At 42.3% G+C, this 16,391-nt stretch overlaps 1 protein-coding gene across 2 annotated transcripts in view; it reads right to left on the bottom strand.

Moving 5' to 3' along the window:
• CACHD1 (cache domain containing 1) overlaps positions 1–16,391 on the bottom strand; it is a 111,032-nt gene that overhangs the window by 13,136 nt on the left and 81,505 nt on the right. For both annotated transcript variants that reach the window (XM_042808571.1, XM_033008810.2), the window contains exons 8-16: positions 15,130–15,279; positions 13,777–14,010; positions 11,086–11,235; positions 10,416–10,539; positions 9,790–9,907; positions 7,889–8,057; positions 5,777–5,919; positions 4,991–5,172; positions 3,220–3,330 (exon numbers count right to left, since the gene is read on the bottom strand). In XM_042808571.1, the coding sequence (XP_042664505.1) occupies positions 3,220–3,330; positions 4,991–5,172; positions 5,777–5,919; positions 7,889–8,057; positions 9,790–9,907; positions 10,416–10,539; positions 11,086–11,235; positions 13,777–14,010; positions 15,130–15,279 (1,381 nt within the window). The remainder of the gene's footprint in view (positions 1–3,219; positions 3,331–4,990; positions 5,173–5,776; positions 5,920–7,888; positions 8,058–9,789; positions 9,908–10,415; positions 10,540–11,085; positions 11,236–13,776; positions 14,011–15,129; positions 15,280–16,391) is intronic.

Below are 16,391 nucleotides of genomic sequence, written 5' to 3'. Positions count from 1 at the left end.
TAATTAATATTGTAACTGCTCAGTTCCCTACTTGAAGAGGGGACTGGCTTCCCTGGTGTATAAATGACCAGCTCAAACCCACACCTCCACTCTGAAGCTCAGTTCACCCTGCTTGTGTTTCAGCGAACAGTTACGGCAGCTGGAAACGGAGAGGACAGTGTCTTAAGTGTTAGTTGTTTGCTGCAAACCCTGAAGCCTCTCCACAGAAATTGCACCTCACAGGCCCACCACGTGGAGGAGGCAGGAGACAGCCCAGGACTGGATCACACCCAGGAACCGGCTGCTCTCCCTCGGCCCTTACATGCACCCAAACCACCTACAGACATACAATATTTAGCAACATCACTTAGGATTAAAAATCCCCCACCCGCACAGACGAAAGCAGGAAGCAGCTCCTGCATTTCCAGCACCCGAGCCCCCGCTGCCTCAGAGGGGGTTACGTTCTGCCCCGCTCCTCGTTCCTCAGCCCCCAGCGTTAGGACCCGAGTGTGAAGCCACCACAGACACTTTGCTAAATCCCCAAAACTCCAAAGTGTAGGAGCGATTATGAATTCCAGACAGAAAACAAAACAAAACAAAACAAACAAACAAAAAAAAAAACCAAAACAAAACAAACAAACAAACAAAAAAAAAAAAAACAAAAACCCCCCACAAAACTGGCTGAGGTACAGCCGCGAATGAGGTTACCTTGCGCCAGGCAACGAGGTGGTATTTAGGTGCTGGTTAACGAGTGCCATGCTAAATGCTCCAAATCACATCCTACTAACAGGCCAGTTATCTCTGCTGGCTGGCATTAAACAGGAGTAATTCACGTTAACCTGACACTGCCTCCCACGGCCCGTGCAGTGCCAAGTGACGTTTAAAACCGTATCACTTAACAAATGTTCTCATTCGGTGTCTTTCCCCAGTGTAGGGCAACCATAAAATAAACATTTAGGGGAAGGGCAGAACCCAGAGTCTCTGTGGATGCTCACCAGCGCTGGCAGGAATTGCTGCTGTGAATTGCAATATTTTGTCCCTGCTGAAAAGCGCCTGTGTTCCTATTTTTACACACCAGTTTGGGCATACACACAGTTGCCTTAGCAACCAATACATCAAAGACCGACCAAACAGTCTCAGGCTGATGGATGGAAGTGTGTTTTCTTACAGCTCTATAAAGGTAAAAAAGCACTACTTCCACTTAGTCCGAACTCTCCTCAGCACCAGTGAAGCAATCCTAAGAGCTCTCCTGGCAGAGGGACGCCCCTGACATTTGGCCGAGACCATTTGGATGTTGAAAGCTCCAAAGTGAAATTATAATCTATTTATGTTGTTTATTTTTCCCAAACTTCCTGTCCTGGCAAATTCCCATCTTCCCCTCAGGAGAAACGTCCAGATGCTCAAGACCTCTTGAATTAACGCACTTGACCTAAGGTGCAAATCCCCACTGGGCAGCGAGGTTCTGGAACAAAAGTTTTCTAATAAAATAATAGAAAAAAATAATATTTATTAGGGCAGGTTATGAAAATGATTATGTGATGCGGTGGTGTGCAGCGGCCTGAGGCTGGACCGAATGACAAGGGAATCTCTGTCACTCCCTCATCTCTAACACCCAAATTCTCCAAGTTTGCTTCCTGCAGCCTCGAGGCGGCTCGGCCAGGCCGGCACCTCTCACCCCTGAAGGGCACGAAAGGATCAGCTCGTTCTCAAATCGCAGGGCGTGCTGGTTTGCACCTTTACGGGCCCTAAGTTGATGACAAAGGAGAAGCCTCGCTGCTTTTAAAAATTCACTTTTCTACATTATTTCATCTCTGAAGATAGGAATAAAAATGTTTAGAACAAGAAGGTGACTGAACGGCACAGCTGGACTGCACTAAGTAGAGGCTGCTGGCAACCCCCCTGTCCAAATAAAACCAACTCTGTTTACTGGATTGAAGTTTGTTTGCTTTTAAAAGAGGCACGGTGAAGATGTAGTCAAATCTGATTTGTAGATTTGTAAGTACAGATTCCAAAAACCCGCATTTAATTTATTTTTGACATTACCCCCATTTTGACATTACTCTCCATTTCATGGGGAAGGAATGGGAAAAAGGGTGACAGTGAAGCAGCACAGATACATTTAACTGTCCGTGACAAGGCACCAAGCTATGAAGTTACTGCTCTGTCCTAACAGACAAAAAGCCATTAGGAATGCTGAAAATATTTTAGCTTCATTTTTAAGCACTAAATCCTTCTGGTTTGCTGATGCAGATGCTGATGGAATGACTTCTTGCATGAAGCTTCTATTCCCAGCCTCCAAAACAGAAATAAGATATACATCAAATGGGAATGAGAGATAAGTGTCAGTTCCAGACAAACTAATGTTGTTATTTAAACCCACAGAGCAGTTTCTAATGCGAGCAAGTATGCCTATTAACTATACTTATTCCTCCCCCACCCCTCCAGTTTTTTTTAAACTATGACCTCTTTGGGGATTATAATCGCATGTGACTATAGGCTTTAGAGGTCATATTTACCCAGGATTCACACTCACATCTGCCAAACTTTGTTTAACCATTCCTTAATCATGTTCTAATAACCCACACGAGCTTTAAGTTCTTAAAGCTAGCTACACCACCACTTGCTAGATAAAAATCAGAATTTTGATTAATTGCACTTCTCTTCTTGCAAAAGTGCTTATTTCCCTTAAGTAAATTCCTCTGTGAGAAGCACCACACAGGCATTAGGCCCGATAATACTCCTGCCAAAACAGACAGGCAGATGTCCTGTGGTGGGAAATCCCAAACAAAGCCGAGATGTCTCTGAGAAGAGTAGAGAAGCAGCGTCCTGAGCTCTGCGAGGTTTTGTGATCTGTATTTACACAAACTGCCTAACGAAAGCGATCCCTCTCCTCCTCCTACGTCCTTGCCTTGCACACATGACATCCCAGCTCATGTTCATCCAGGAGCATATTCTCACCAATCAATCCTTTTTTTCCTCCATGCTGTTATTATTTGTGTATCAAGAAATCTACAGAATATAAACTTATTCTTATACCACGGATTTTTCAGTGTTTCAATATACCATAACCACTGACTCTACACAAGGTTGTATTTTATGTCATCAAAAGCACTTTAAAAGCAGGTGTGGTTTCCAGTTCTTGAACACACAGGAGTCGCTCAGCATATTTCTCTCCTACCCAAGGCACATCTTGATAATTGAGAGTTTTCTTGCTTGACACAAGCCTCAAAGACAATTTACCTGGAAGAATGGACCGTGTGACTGATCGTAACGACGTAGCCAGCCCCTCCAACATCTAAGTAGGGACCAGTAAAGGTAATTAGTCCTGGATTAGCCACTGCATGCAAGTACCTGAGGGAAGCCAAAAGAAACACTCACAATCAGTGAAAAAAAGTTACTGTAAACTTTAAGACAACACTGAATTCTGCACACTATGAACAACGTGCTACCAACTTAACGTTTCTTAATATCAAACAAGTACCCAACCATGATTAAGACCCAGACCTAAACCAGACTAGCTCAATAAATGGTTCCTCAGTACATACAACTGCATTAAAAACCCTTTGCTTTACTTCTCCATAGAATACATTTAATGTAATTCTACTCGTTTTTCCTCAGCACAACATAGGACTTAGTGCCAGTGGAGTCTCAGACTCAAAGCAAACACTGGCAAAATTATTACGATGCAAATGCAGGAGAAGGGACATCCTCTAGGCAGAATTCATTCACACAGGAAAATCTGGAAAGATGTCAGAAAGTGATTGCAAATCACAATCTCTTTTAAAACCTACTGTCAACATAAAACGAGCCACAATCATGTCAATTATCTTCCTATTATGATAAGAAAATTTATAAAACATTCCAACTGTTGAAATACTTTTGTGTATGAAAAATCTGTCACTTTGCTTCTCCCTACTCCCGTATACTAACCTCTGAGTCTGGACTGCTCTGTGGAAGCAGCTTAACTGACTTCTACTCGATTTCTACTGTTTTGCTTCCATCTTCTTTCCAGAACACTACCATCTGACTTTTATATAAAGTAAGACACTATTTCATGCTGCATATGGAGGCTTTTTCAAAACCATGGATTGAGAAAAATCAGTGAAATGTAAAAGCAAAAAAAAAAAAAAAAAACCCCAAAAAACCAACCAACCTCCAAACCAAATCCCAAAACAATAATGAAAATTATATGGGAGCATTTAAAAAGGATTATAAAGGTACATTCAGTTCATTTACAATATGAATGCACCCCATCTACCTCACCACCAAAAAAGAGCAAAATCCCATCATCTTACCAAAAAACCATAAATAACCGCAGAAAAAGGAAGACGACCTGAAAGGAAACTAATCAGTAGCTATGGTAATGATTTTTGCCAGGGAAAACACGGGTCAGGAGAGCTACAGCACGACCAACGCCGAGAGCGATTCAGAGCCTTCCCCGCAGAGCCGGGGGCTGGGGGCCGGCGCCGGCTCGTGCCTCTGGCGGCGGCACCTGCCCGGCTCCAGAGCGCGCTCGCCTCGCGGGCTCTCGCCTGTCATCTGTACAAGTATTTTCCCAAATCAGACGCTGCTGCATAATTAGCAGCGCGGAGTCGAGCCAGCAAATCCCTGCTCTAAATTAGGGAGGAAACCCGCTGTAAACAAACAAACAAAAAAAGACTGAAATATTAGCAACCAAAAATGGCACAAGGAGTTGAGAACACTACCGAATTCGCTAATCCCCAAAAGGGGATGCTCATTTTCTGAATATTTATATTCCCATCTGCCATCGCAGGGATATGAAGCAGAAGCTAGCACTTAAAATAAAAAGGATTGAAATTAGAACTAATAAAGGTTTTATCTAGCTGTATCTAAGCATCAAGCCTTTTACCCACAATGAAAACATTTCTAATTAAATAGTTTATAGCTGGCCATAAAAAAAAAAAACGGGCTATGAAATTGATACCAAATATTTTCCTTATTGCCCTCCCAGATTATCCGAAGCTTTGATAACAGGACCCTAAAAACTCACCATTGTCTCCTGGTGGGATCAAATGCTTTGTCCATAAGGGAACCGGGGTAAATTCGGAGCACCCCATTGGGGGTTGCTATGTAACGGCGCACAATGTAACTGTTCAGGCTACTCCTTTCCATTTGTGTCATCCATTCATCTGTGACGTGACTGGTAGCCATTACTTCATTTCTGACAGAGAACTGCAAAACAAAGGCAGACCTAGCGGGGTTCCTCTAAGACTTGCATGAAAAGATAATAAGCTGCTTGCGGGGTTTCCTAAAGAGCGATCGGAGATCATCTAAACTCAATTACTTGTTTAAAGTCTTCTCACACCAGACAGATCTGGTACATTCCAAGCAAAGGAAAAGCTTATTATAATGAAATACTGTTGTCGTTATCTCTGTGGCTTTTAGAGTTTGCTTTTTTACTTCGCATAAATATAAATACGGCTCCGCTTGCACACAAACCAGAAATTTCTCATTTACATGCTTAAGAGCACAAAGGTATTTCTGCTAAGAATTTACTGTAGCTTTCATTTTTCTAGTGTTTATTTCAATAGCTGCTTATCAGTATTTTTTGCCCCCTTTTGAGGGGGAAGCCCTCCCCTTCCTCTCTCCACTCTTCCGGGCCTTGAAGCCCATGGCCACCTCTCCAGGCACGGGAATACCACTCCAAACCACCGCTCTGTATTCCTACGAGCATCAGGAGCGGAATATTTCAGGCACTGCCCCGGATGAAGGCGTGGGATGTGAAGAAACCAGGGTCTCCAAGGGCTGACCAGAGCGGTCAGCAGTGGGGACGTACCTTAAGGCCAGGATTGGCGATGAGGCGCGTGTTGTCGCTGAGGTACGCCGTGTAATGCTCCACCATCCGCTTCGTCTCGGGCTGGCTGAGATGTTCGTATGGAGAAGAGAAGCTGCCCGCAGAAAGCATTACCGTAGGGCTTTCTAAAAAAGAGCAAAATATGAAAAAGTTAAGGGCAACAAATTGCACCTACTGCATAGTAAACACACTCGTAGCACGAAAGGGAATCCTCTGCCTGTTCCTCCGCTCTCCCACACCTCAGTGTGCAAAGCGCACTGCGGGTCACTGAAGGGTGGGTGGACTCTGAGCACGGGCAGGAAACGTGAAGGTTTCTGGCTTGTCTCCCCAGGCACTGACAGAGCTCAGGCTGCAAAACTTTCTTGCTTCAAAATACAGAAGTCACAAAGCTCATCCACCTAGTCTGATCTCTGTTATTTGGTAGACCTTAGCGCCCTGGTTCTCAAAGTCTAAACAATTTCTGAATTACTACTTTTTCAAAAGGTTGCAGAAGCTCTTTTCCCTTAAGAAAACATTTTGTGCTAAAGAGGAAGAAATTATCCACACTTAGGTTAGATACAGCAGAGGAAAATGAGTGCTTGCAGTTACTAATAATGAACAAATGGAGAATTACAGGTGCAGAAGGGGGAGCTCAGCAATCAAAGTGTAGCTGTCTGGGGTGATTTTCCAAACAGACTAGAAAGTAAACTTTCATCGTGCAGAAACTGCAATACCAGGCAGCTTTTTATTTTTAAAAAGAAAACTGATTATGATGATGCAGAGCTGAAGGTTGGGAAGAAAGCTTTTTCTGAATATCTGACCCATGGAACCCGATTTCCCTGTGTGTAATGGTCTCCAGAGGAAAAATTTCACTGGAGCATGTGAAGTGTTATGCTTTTATTCACATTCCTCCAAAACACATCACCACACATCCAGCAACCATATGTATTGCAGTCATCACTTATGAACTTGTATTATAATACTTCATCTGCTTCCCAGACCAAATATTCTGATGTGATTGCATTTCGATTTGCATGAAGTTTTTCCACTTGTCAGCTTAGTATTGCATTTTTTGGATATTTTCCATTTATATCTTGTCTTTCTGGATATAAGATAATCGAGACTAGGCACCACATTAAAGAAAGCAAAAACCCTGTATTTTAAACAATTGGCAAAGCAATTTCCATGGGTTTGTCAAGTTCCTCCGTAACTCCTCCAGCCCAATTTCACTTAGCTATTTGTGGAACTGCAATATAGCTAAGAAAATATCACAACTGTGCCGCTAATCCACCATAAAACCTTCAAACCTTGCTACAAACAAAAGCACTTAATTCAAAGCTTCTCATAATATAGCACAGATTTCAGCAAACCCCCCAAGATTAATACTTAAATATGAAAGTCTGCAACTTCTTAGGATGCTTTTATAAAAAACCCTCTATGTTCGTAGGATATATTATGCTTTTTAAGTTCTCTATGCTTTCCAGACACTAGAACTTATACAGAGACTCTCCCTCTTTCTAGTAATGTTTGAGCAACTACTGAAATTAGTCAGGTAGAGTAGAATCAGTTTAGCTTATCAAAGGCAGAAATGCGTCAGTGACCTGAGAATTTTTGAGCAGGTAAGGAGGGTCTGGAAACCAACCCACCACTCCCATTCTCAGTTTCCCCCCAACAGACTTAACTTCTGACTTCACATGGATCGATGGCATTAAACACTTACGGGAGTGAAAAACTTGCCTAAATCCCAAGTCAAAAGTCCCGCACGACCATCTGGGACTTCATCCGAATTACGTTACTTGTCAATAAGCTGCTTTACAGCCAAGAGAACTTAGTTTTAAGCTTGGGGAGACATCTCTCATTCTCTCCACTCCCCTTCCCAGGAACCTGACCACGCGAGCCTCACGGTGCATTTATCTCATATCTCATGCGTTCACCCACGCAAGCGCTCGCCATCGAGCAGGGTAGCCATGAGCAGTTAGAAAATCAGCCTTGGAAATAAAAGCCTCCCAAGAGGAGAGTATTTCCAGTGTTGTGTGAGAAGAGTTTTGCTTTCTGCTGCTACACTCTACAGAAACCTGCACGAGGTGGTCACGACTAAATGCAAGAAAGCTTTACCTAGGGTAGCCAGCTGCTTGAAGTGCAGGCAGGCGTTCGGCTGGCCCAGCAGGTCCAGTCGATGATACAGGAGCTTGCTGCTGGGGACGGTGTTGAGATTCTTCAGCTGTTTAACAGGTATTTCTGGCTGTATTACCACAACACACAGAATAAAGGATGTGTCCTGGACCTGAAAAACACGGGCAAGTCATTAAACAGAAACAAAAAGGGGGAGGAGTTACAGAACTTATTTTCTATTTAGTATTCATTCCCTCTTCTCTCCTTGCTCATCCTGCCCACTTCTGGAAGGCAGCACCACACTTCATCATGCTCTCAAGGATCACAGTTTCCACCCTCTCTGAAAACAGACAACTCCTTTTCAAAGAAACTAATATGGACTTGATCCTACAGAAAATAGAGGGGAGGATTGTGCTCAAGCCATATTGGTCTCCATGCAGGATAGAGACACTTGTGTCAACGGTTTGATTACTGCAACTCAGCCCCACACAGCCACATCCCAGTCTGTAAACGTCTTGTATGTGTCAGAGCCATTAAGTTGTACAAAAAATACTTCTGTAGTCTAGGCTCAAAATAAAAATATTTAGTTTTCAGGAAAAAAGATTTCATTAATGCCTTAATTTTGTTGCTCCATTAGCAGTAATTTCTAATACTGTTTTGTGGACACTTTCTGAAGTGTCATTAACCTGCTTCAGGTTCACAGTGGATTAGAACACACTGGTATTCCCTTTATGAAGAATGCAGACATATTAACTCTCAAAAATAAGATTTTATCATTACCACCCTCAGTTGTGTGCTGTATGTGTCACACGCTTTACTGGTTTGTTTATTTTAAGTATCCTATAGCAGGTCAGACTAGCAAAACTTGGAGTCACCCAGCTGCTCTGAAAGGGTGTTTGATATTTAATGTAGCATTACAACATTAGAAACTCAGCTCCAGACACCCTCCAGTGTGAATTTCTGTTACACAGTGACAGATTTAATCTCTTAAAACTTAAAGCTTAATCTTTTAGGTTGGATTTAACTTAATACTGTGAAATACCCTCTTGAGTTTGTTGGCACAAAGGAGTACCCAATTATATCTGGCATCAGCAAAATTCACCTGGATTTTTTTTAGCCTTAGATTCCACTTTAATCCCTGAATCAAGATTAGCGTTCAGATATGTTCAAAACTGAAAAAAAGGAAGACAGCTGCCAGAAGGTCTCTTAAAGCTCTTACAACTGGTAATATAGCCTGTTGCATACACATCGCATTCCGCTTCAATGAAAGCTTCGGTATAGCTAATGTTTGTAAGAGAAGTGTTGAATTACAGCAAACACCACCACTGGTTACTGATACAGTTCTGCAACAAGATAGTATCAGAACGAGAAGCTGACATTTTCCCAACTGTATTAATTAACAGATCGTACTACTCTACCCCAAATATAACAGTATTAACCAAAAGAATGACTCAATACTAAACAGTGTCTCAGCACTGTATTCAAATGGAGTCTCTGGTCGGTGTTTACGTCTCACCAGGCTTACAGCATGACATCCAGACCAGCATAGATGTACTTCCATTGGGAAAGCACAAGTATAATCTCTATGTAACTCTACATTACATATGTGTTTTGAAATGAGTGCCTTCATGAAGAAAGAACGCACAGAACTGGTGCTCATTTGACGGTGAGCGTACAGACACACCTCAGAAGATCACAGGGTAACGAACCCTAAATGGTAATTTTGTTGGTTCTTCACTGTAACAAAAAAACCTCCACATTCGTGCAGTTTCTGAGTAACTCAAACCTTTCATACTTCAATATACAGCAACACTTCATGATTCACTATATTCACTACATTAATGTACTCTTCAATATATGAACTTACTCTACGCTGCCCTGCAACAGTGTCACTAAGGCCTCACCATTTTCCAGGCATAGCTGACATTGTAGGCTTCTTTTCCAACTTCCCTCAGTTTGTTTACATGCCAAGACAGCGAGGAGTTCACAGGAACCGTGATGATCTGGCTGCCCAGGGGGATGCTGTATCGGCAAATAGAACACACAGCATTTAATTAAACACTGAGAAAGCTCTTAAACAAAACCCGTCTACTGTACATTTATAAAAATATCATAAGATATGAAGAGAGTAACTGTAATCTGTCTTGGGTGAAGAAAAAGTGTATGCATGCTGAAAAAGCACTTGTGTACAGCCACATTTTGAATTAAAACAAATACATAAGACAAAGGCTAAAGAAACCCAGAATATCTTTCTGATATGGAAGAGAGACATTAGAAGAAGTATCCCCCCAGATCAGCTGAGGAAACCACTGCCTGGCACACCAAGTGATAACGTGGAGAATGTTGGAGGAAAAAACAAACCGGAACTGTTCTGTACTGGGGTGGAGGAAGCAAGAAAAACCAAACCCATCCAGGTATCCAGCTACTGCAGGTAAAGGAACTTGACCTTATATTCTCTTAAAACTCCTCTGAAAGTTCTTCTGGTGCTCTAAGCACTGCTAATGTCTGGACTTGCATCACAGCTCCTTACCTAAGGATGTTCTGGCGCACCAGCTCAAATTTAGGAATGTTCTCGTAATGGATAATATCTGTGTGGAGCGGTGGTTCGGACAGCAGGTAGGGCCTGGTAAGGGATGGATGCATAAGAGTGTATCCTAAAAAATAAAGACACAAAACCAGATGCTGAATGTATTGTAACAACTAAGTCCAGGATGAATATTTACAGAAAAAAAAAAAGAATACAGTAACTACATACAATTTTTACAAAGCCTTAACAAAAGTGAACAAGCAATACTGTCATCAAAGAAGTTGCAAACCAAGAACTTGATAAGTTGCAAATGAAAGACAGCTCAAAGAACCAAGCAATAAGAAGAGGATGAGATCAGAGGGAAAAGAGCTGAGCACACGTATACACCAGTTTCGCCTTTTGCCTTACACATACAGAAAACCTCGGATGTTACCCATGTAGAAAATCTCAACAGCAAGAACATTTCCACATCAAAACTCCAGTAGAGGCATTTCAAGACATAAATCCACCTGCAGTCTCCAGCAACTCTCAGGCAAAACTAACCAAACAACACGCAATGAATCTTTTAATATTATCATTCGTCACTATTCAGACACATGAGGATTAAGAATTTCCTTTTGATGGTTCATGATCTCAGTGGGACTAGAAGAGATTATCTGAGCCAAAAAGTTACCTTTATTATCAATGAGAAAAGTGTAGGAACCCAAGGAGTCTTGATAATAGGTGACATCTTCCAAGATATATGCAAGATTAACATCTACTCCAACAATCCCTAGCAGCAGGTTTCCAAAGTAACACGGTTTGCTTACAGTCATTATCAGGCCTTAGAATGAGAGAAATATCAGAAAATCATCAGCAATAATATCTAGTTAATTCTTTTTACAGGAAACAGAGCATGTGCTTTATCTTTTCAAAATGTTACACAGTTAAATTTTATACAGTATTCCTTGCTGGAATATGGACAAAAAATGGCAGGCCTGCAGGGAACCTGATCCGGCTGGTGTCACGTCTGGCTGCTGTTAGCCACTCTCCCTAATCAGTTAATTTCTAAGCGACCTAAGGTACATTTAATCAATGTATTAAAATACACATCACAATTAATATTTTGGGGGTTTTGTCAGTCTACAAGTGGATGCCTTACAGATAGGAAATGCATCTGCATGAAAAGCCAAGAGAGTATTTTGTTCCTTCAACATCATTTAAGGCAATTTAAAAAATAGGGCAAGGAGGGAGGGGAGAGAATTTGTTCTTGTAAAGCAACAATACAGATGAATTATTGCTCATCCAATTCCATATTCAGAATACTAAACCTCCTCTGCTTAACTAAATCCCAATATGGCCACTGTACTGGGAATCATACCCATAATTACACAATGGTTTGGGATGCATCTTGTGCCTGAGGTAATACCTTATTTCTCTTACCTTTCACACCACTCTGCTATTTGGAAACTCAGCGACTCTTTTCCTTCAAACCAATATAAAAGTCATTTGCATGTATAAGCTTTTAAGTACACTTTGAAATTTACGTAAGACAAACCTTCTCTCTTGCACCATTTCTAATCCTTCTGTTGCTCAAATTTTCCATTATGCTTGGACACGGCTTTGTGAGAGAATAATAATACAGCTTAATTACCGAGGTTAGGAAACGCAGAAAGTAGCAAGCATTCTGACTCAGAAGAGATTTGCTCAGGAATAGTCTTAAATTTGTTTTGGGACTCAACACACATGGCAAACACACAACCTAAACTCAGCAGCCCTCAAAAACTATTCAGTATAACCCTCAACTACTCCTACACACTAGACGAGACTATGAATATGCAAAGTCCTGAATGAAGAAATACAGAATTTGCTCAATTGTCAAGGCAATATAAAATCACCAGTGTATTTCCTGAGATGGTCACATCTCTCTACAGAGCACTGGAGCAGCGCTAGAGAAATGTCAGGTGAGCTGCTCAAGAACTAGCAGGGGTAAACCCAACCACTCCGGCCTTCCAAGAGCGTACACTGAGCTTCAGGAAGGGCACCAGACCCCACAGGTGTAAGGGCAGCAGCACTGCAGCTTACCACTGCTGACGCTTAAAGCAAGTATGAGCTCAGGCAGTGGGACCCACGGTTGGGTCAGTGTCCAGCCAGGGGAGCTCTGCCAGCACCGCGGGAGCAGCCTAAGCCCGCTCCCCACCTCCTGAACTCACCCCGAAAGGATCAGCCTGCTTACCCTGAGCACAAATCAAACTAATTTCTGCATTTCTTACACATGTTGTCTCGCGCACGTGCTGGCACGCTCATGGAAGTCTCTGTCGGTATCTACACCTTCAGTCTCTCCATCACTGGATGTAGTGGTGAGATCAGATCAAGCTGAACACACACTTTTTGTTATTGTGGCATCTAATTTTAAGGTAAAAGGGAAGATCCATGCACCTTCCCATCATAGCAGCGTAAATTAGAAACTGATGGGAGAACCAGACTGCAGACATCTGCTGCATTAAGATATCCCTCAGGATACATTCACAGCCTGTGGAAAAACTGTCAGCAGGCTCCCACTAAATTCAGTGTATTACTTGCTCCAGAGTGGCCAGGCGATCACCAGCCAGCTCAGGCTTCCTCTTCTGCCCAGTGCTGGGAGAAGACCAAGTGTGCTGAAGCTAAGGGAAGAGCTAAGGATAATAAATTTTGGACAATAATTAATAATCTCTCTTTGTGCCATTTGCTAAGCCAGTTGCCTTCCCCCTCTTATAGAGGTCTGACTGCCAGTGTCCAGCATCTTTACAGCTCGGCAGCAGGGAATGGATGCTGCACTAGTTGTGAGGAGCCGCTGACCGGGGTGCAAAGAGAGAATAAAGGGAACTCCCCCAGGAAGGCTGACTCAAAAGTCATGTCCATGGCTCCACAGGGAAGAGAGGCTCAAACGATGGTAACTTTTTCTCTCTTCCACTGTGGGGACCTATGTAACCCCAAGTCTACCTGTAAGGCTTCAAGACATACACAGCTACTGAAATAATGAACCCTGCAATGGTGCAGCATGGTGATGGATGTCCTTTCAACGTGACAAGATTGCTTTCCTCAAGTACAAAAAATTTCTCTCCACAAATTCAATTATGGATGCTGCATATGTACACATACATAAGAAATTTCACCCCCAAGAATCAAACCTACATCCATCTACCCCATGTCTTATTACCACTTTTTTCATAACTAGACCTTCTGCAGATAAAAAACCTACTGGCATGAAAGGCTAATTTTATATTTGCCTTGGAAACACACCTAAAAGCATCACCTTATAAGACTAGAGTATATATGAGAATCAGTAAGCAAAGGGAACCTAACCTCTTATGTTTTTATACCTCAAGTCACTGTAAGCACTTACCATCTCCCATTTCATCTGAGAAAGGCAGACTGAAGACTGCCTCATCGATCATGCGGTTGGGGAGGTTTGTATAGAATCGGCCAACTGTAGTTTCCAGGTTGCTCAGCTGGTTCAGGACCATCATGCTTCCCTTGATCACAGGCAGGGCTGTTCGGTCTGGCACGCCGTACTTCACCGAGTTCTGCTCTGCCAGGTCTCGCAGAAAGGCCAGTTCCTTCAAACCTGTCACTCCCTCTGAAACACAGATGCAAGAAATAGAAGGGAGGAGAGAAAAGCAGCTTAATTTCCTTAAAGACTTTTGTATCTTGCTCCAAAGTACTGCAAATAAAAGCAAAGTGATACATACGCTATGTTATAGGACTGAATATGCTATAGCCTTATTCAAGTGGTAAGGTGAAGTGCTGAAAGCCTAGTACGGTTTTAGGAAAAGTAATTACCTAGTACCAAATTTAATAAGATTGCCTCTCACATACTGTTGCATGGTGCAAAAATTCAACATGCTGTTCACATCACCACTTTAAACAAAGATGTTTTAACAAAGACTTATGTGACCCATAAATCCACAGGACAGCTCTTTGTTCTCCACTGGTGGCTAGTCCACATAAAGGACCAGGAGCATATTATACGCCCTTAGAGATAGCAGGCTTTGTTCTTTAGCTTAAACATTAAAGTTTCACATTTTACACAAGTCCCAGGCTCAATTCCTGCAGACAAATGAAAGACTTTTGTACATATTAGGTCTCAGGTGAGTATTTAAATTTACAGTCAAATGATACATTAGCTTAAGCATTAGTTTCCTTGGCTAGGGTCTGTGTGCAATTCTTAGTAATACAACATATAGACTTCTTACTGAAAATGCTCTGCTGGAAAAAGCACAGGATACCAAACTACTGCGTGTGTGATCTTCATATTTAACTTAATTCTTAAGATGGGTCCGAAATTATCAAAGCATTTCAGATGACGTTTGATGTTACATTCATGCTCTTTGGTTAATGACTAAAATAGAAATCACATATACTCTCATTTTGCTGCACCAGGAAACACAGGCAGTGTCAGGAAGGTTTACAGTTGCAACAGTTACCAAATTTTATTCAGTCTGTTTGTCACTAGACAATTCAGGCAATAATACTTTATTTCCTGAGCAGCTGCGCTGTGATATATAAGCATATAGTGGCACACAGTCTTGTATACCAAAGAAGTAACACCTGGATGCAGCCTCTGGATTACACAGGCCAAAATCCATTAACAAACTGCTCCTAATAAGGCGTGGAATTACATTTGGATGAGCTTAATAAACTAGCTGTACAATGAAAGGGAATTTTCACCCACTGGAAATACAAAAACACTTCTCACCGTTCATAAGTGCGTAAGTGAGAATCATTACTGAGTTATTGAGGAAACTATTTTCTTCATTGATGACACACAGAGTAGCTTTTTTATCATCTTCTGAGGAATCTTTTGACGTAATCCCAGCTGAGAGATAAATTATGACCATATCGGTATCTAAAATGAAATACATATACACAGCAGAAAGCACGTTAGATTTTTAACTCAGGCAAGTCATGAGGTAAGAGCCCTGACATCTGCTTACAACCATATACTGCCAACAGCTTCATCTGTGAGACTCACAGGAATCCACGGTGGATAAACACGCTGCAGTCTTATGAATTATATAATTGGTTATTAAAGTTCCATTCACAGCATTTAATGAACATCTGTTTGATTCGGTGCCTAGCAGCCCCCCAGAAGCACCAGGGCCCTTTTCCCCTGAGCAGACCTCACAGGCACCTTCCGCGACCAGGCAGGAGCGCGCCACACCAGCACGCAGCGTTGCCGCAGAGGCTGCTCGAACTCCACCGCGGGGGCTTCACAAAACCCCGAAACCTGCAAGTTTCATCTCCTGACCCGCCGCTCTTCTCCCGGCCTGCGAGTCCCCAGAGCGGAGCCGCGCCGCGGAGGAGCAGCTGATTGTACTTCATCCTTCCCGCCCGCAGCAGGGCCCTGCTGCAGCTGCGTCCCCGGCTTGCAGCGCAGCAGCTGGGGGACGCTGCGGGACGGAAGGCCCCCCGACGCTTTCCTGCGGTGTAGGTTAGAGCGTAATCCTTGAGAATCGTGACACGGCGCACCGCCCTTCACCAGCGGCTCCTTTCGCAGGAAGCTGAACATGTTTTTCAAGCTGAGTATGTTCTCAGCGAACAGCCTGCCTCAAAGCCTCTGAACATGTAAATTCAAATAATTGCTCACTCACCATCCTGTTTCATCATACCGTATCTCAGTATTAAAAGTGTTTCATGCATATAATTAAGACATTTGTAGAGATCATACATCACCGTATCATCTGAAGCATGAGGTTAGTTGGTTATATACCAACTTTGTTGTCTCATCTGGGGTTTTTTGTGGTTTTGCTGTGTGGTGTTTTTTTTTGGTTTGTTTTTTTTTTTTTTTTTTTTTTTTTTTTTTTTATATAAATAGGTATGAATGCTTTGACTTGTATATTTTGTCACTGTGACTTGAAAAAAATTTCAGCCAGAATTGGCTTTTGATACAAAGAAGTAAAAGGAGTTATGAATTTGGGGGGGAATTTCTGCCTTTTCTTTTTTAGAAGCTAATAGTAG

This window comes from Tyto alba, unplaced genomic scaffold, assembly GCF_018691265.1.
Source record: "Tyto alba isolate M040663 unplaced genomic scaffold, T.alba_DEE_v4.0 Super-Scaffold_1000006, whole genome shotgun sequence".
Lineage (NCBI taxonomy): Eukaryota > Metazoa > Chordata > Aves > Strigiformes > Tytonidae > Tyto > Tyto alba.
This window is presented reverse-complemented; position numbering and strand designations above follow the sequence as displayed.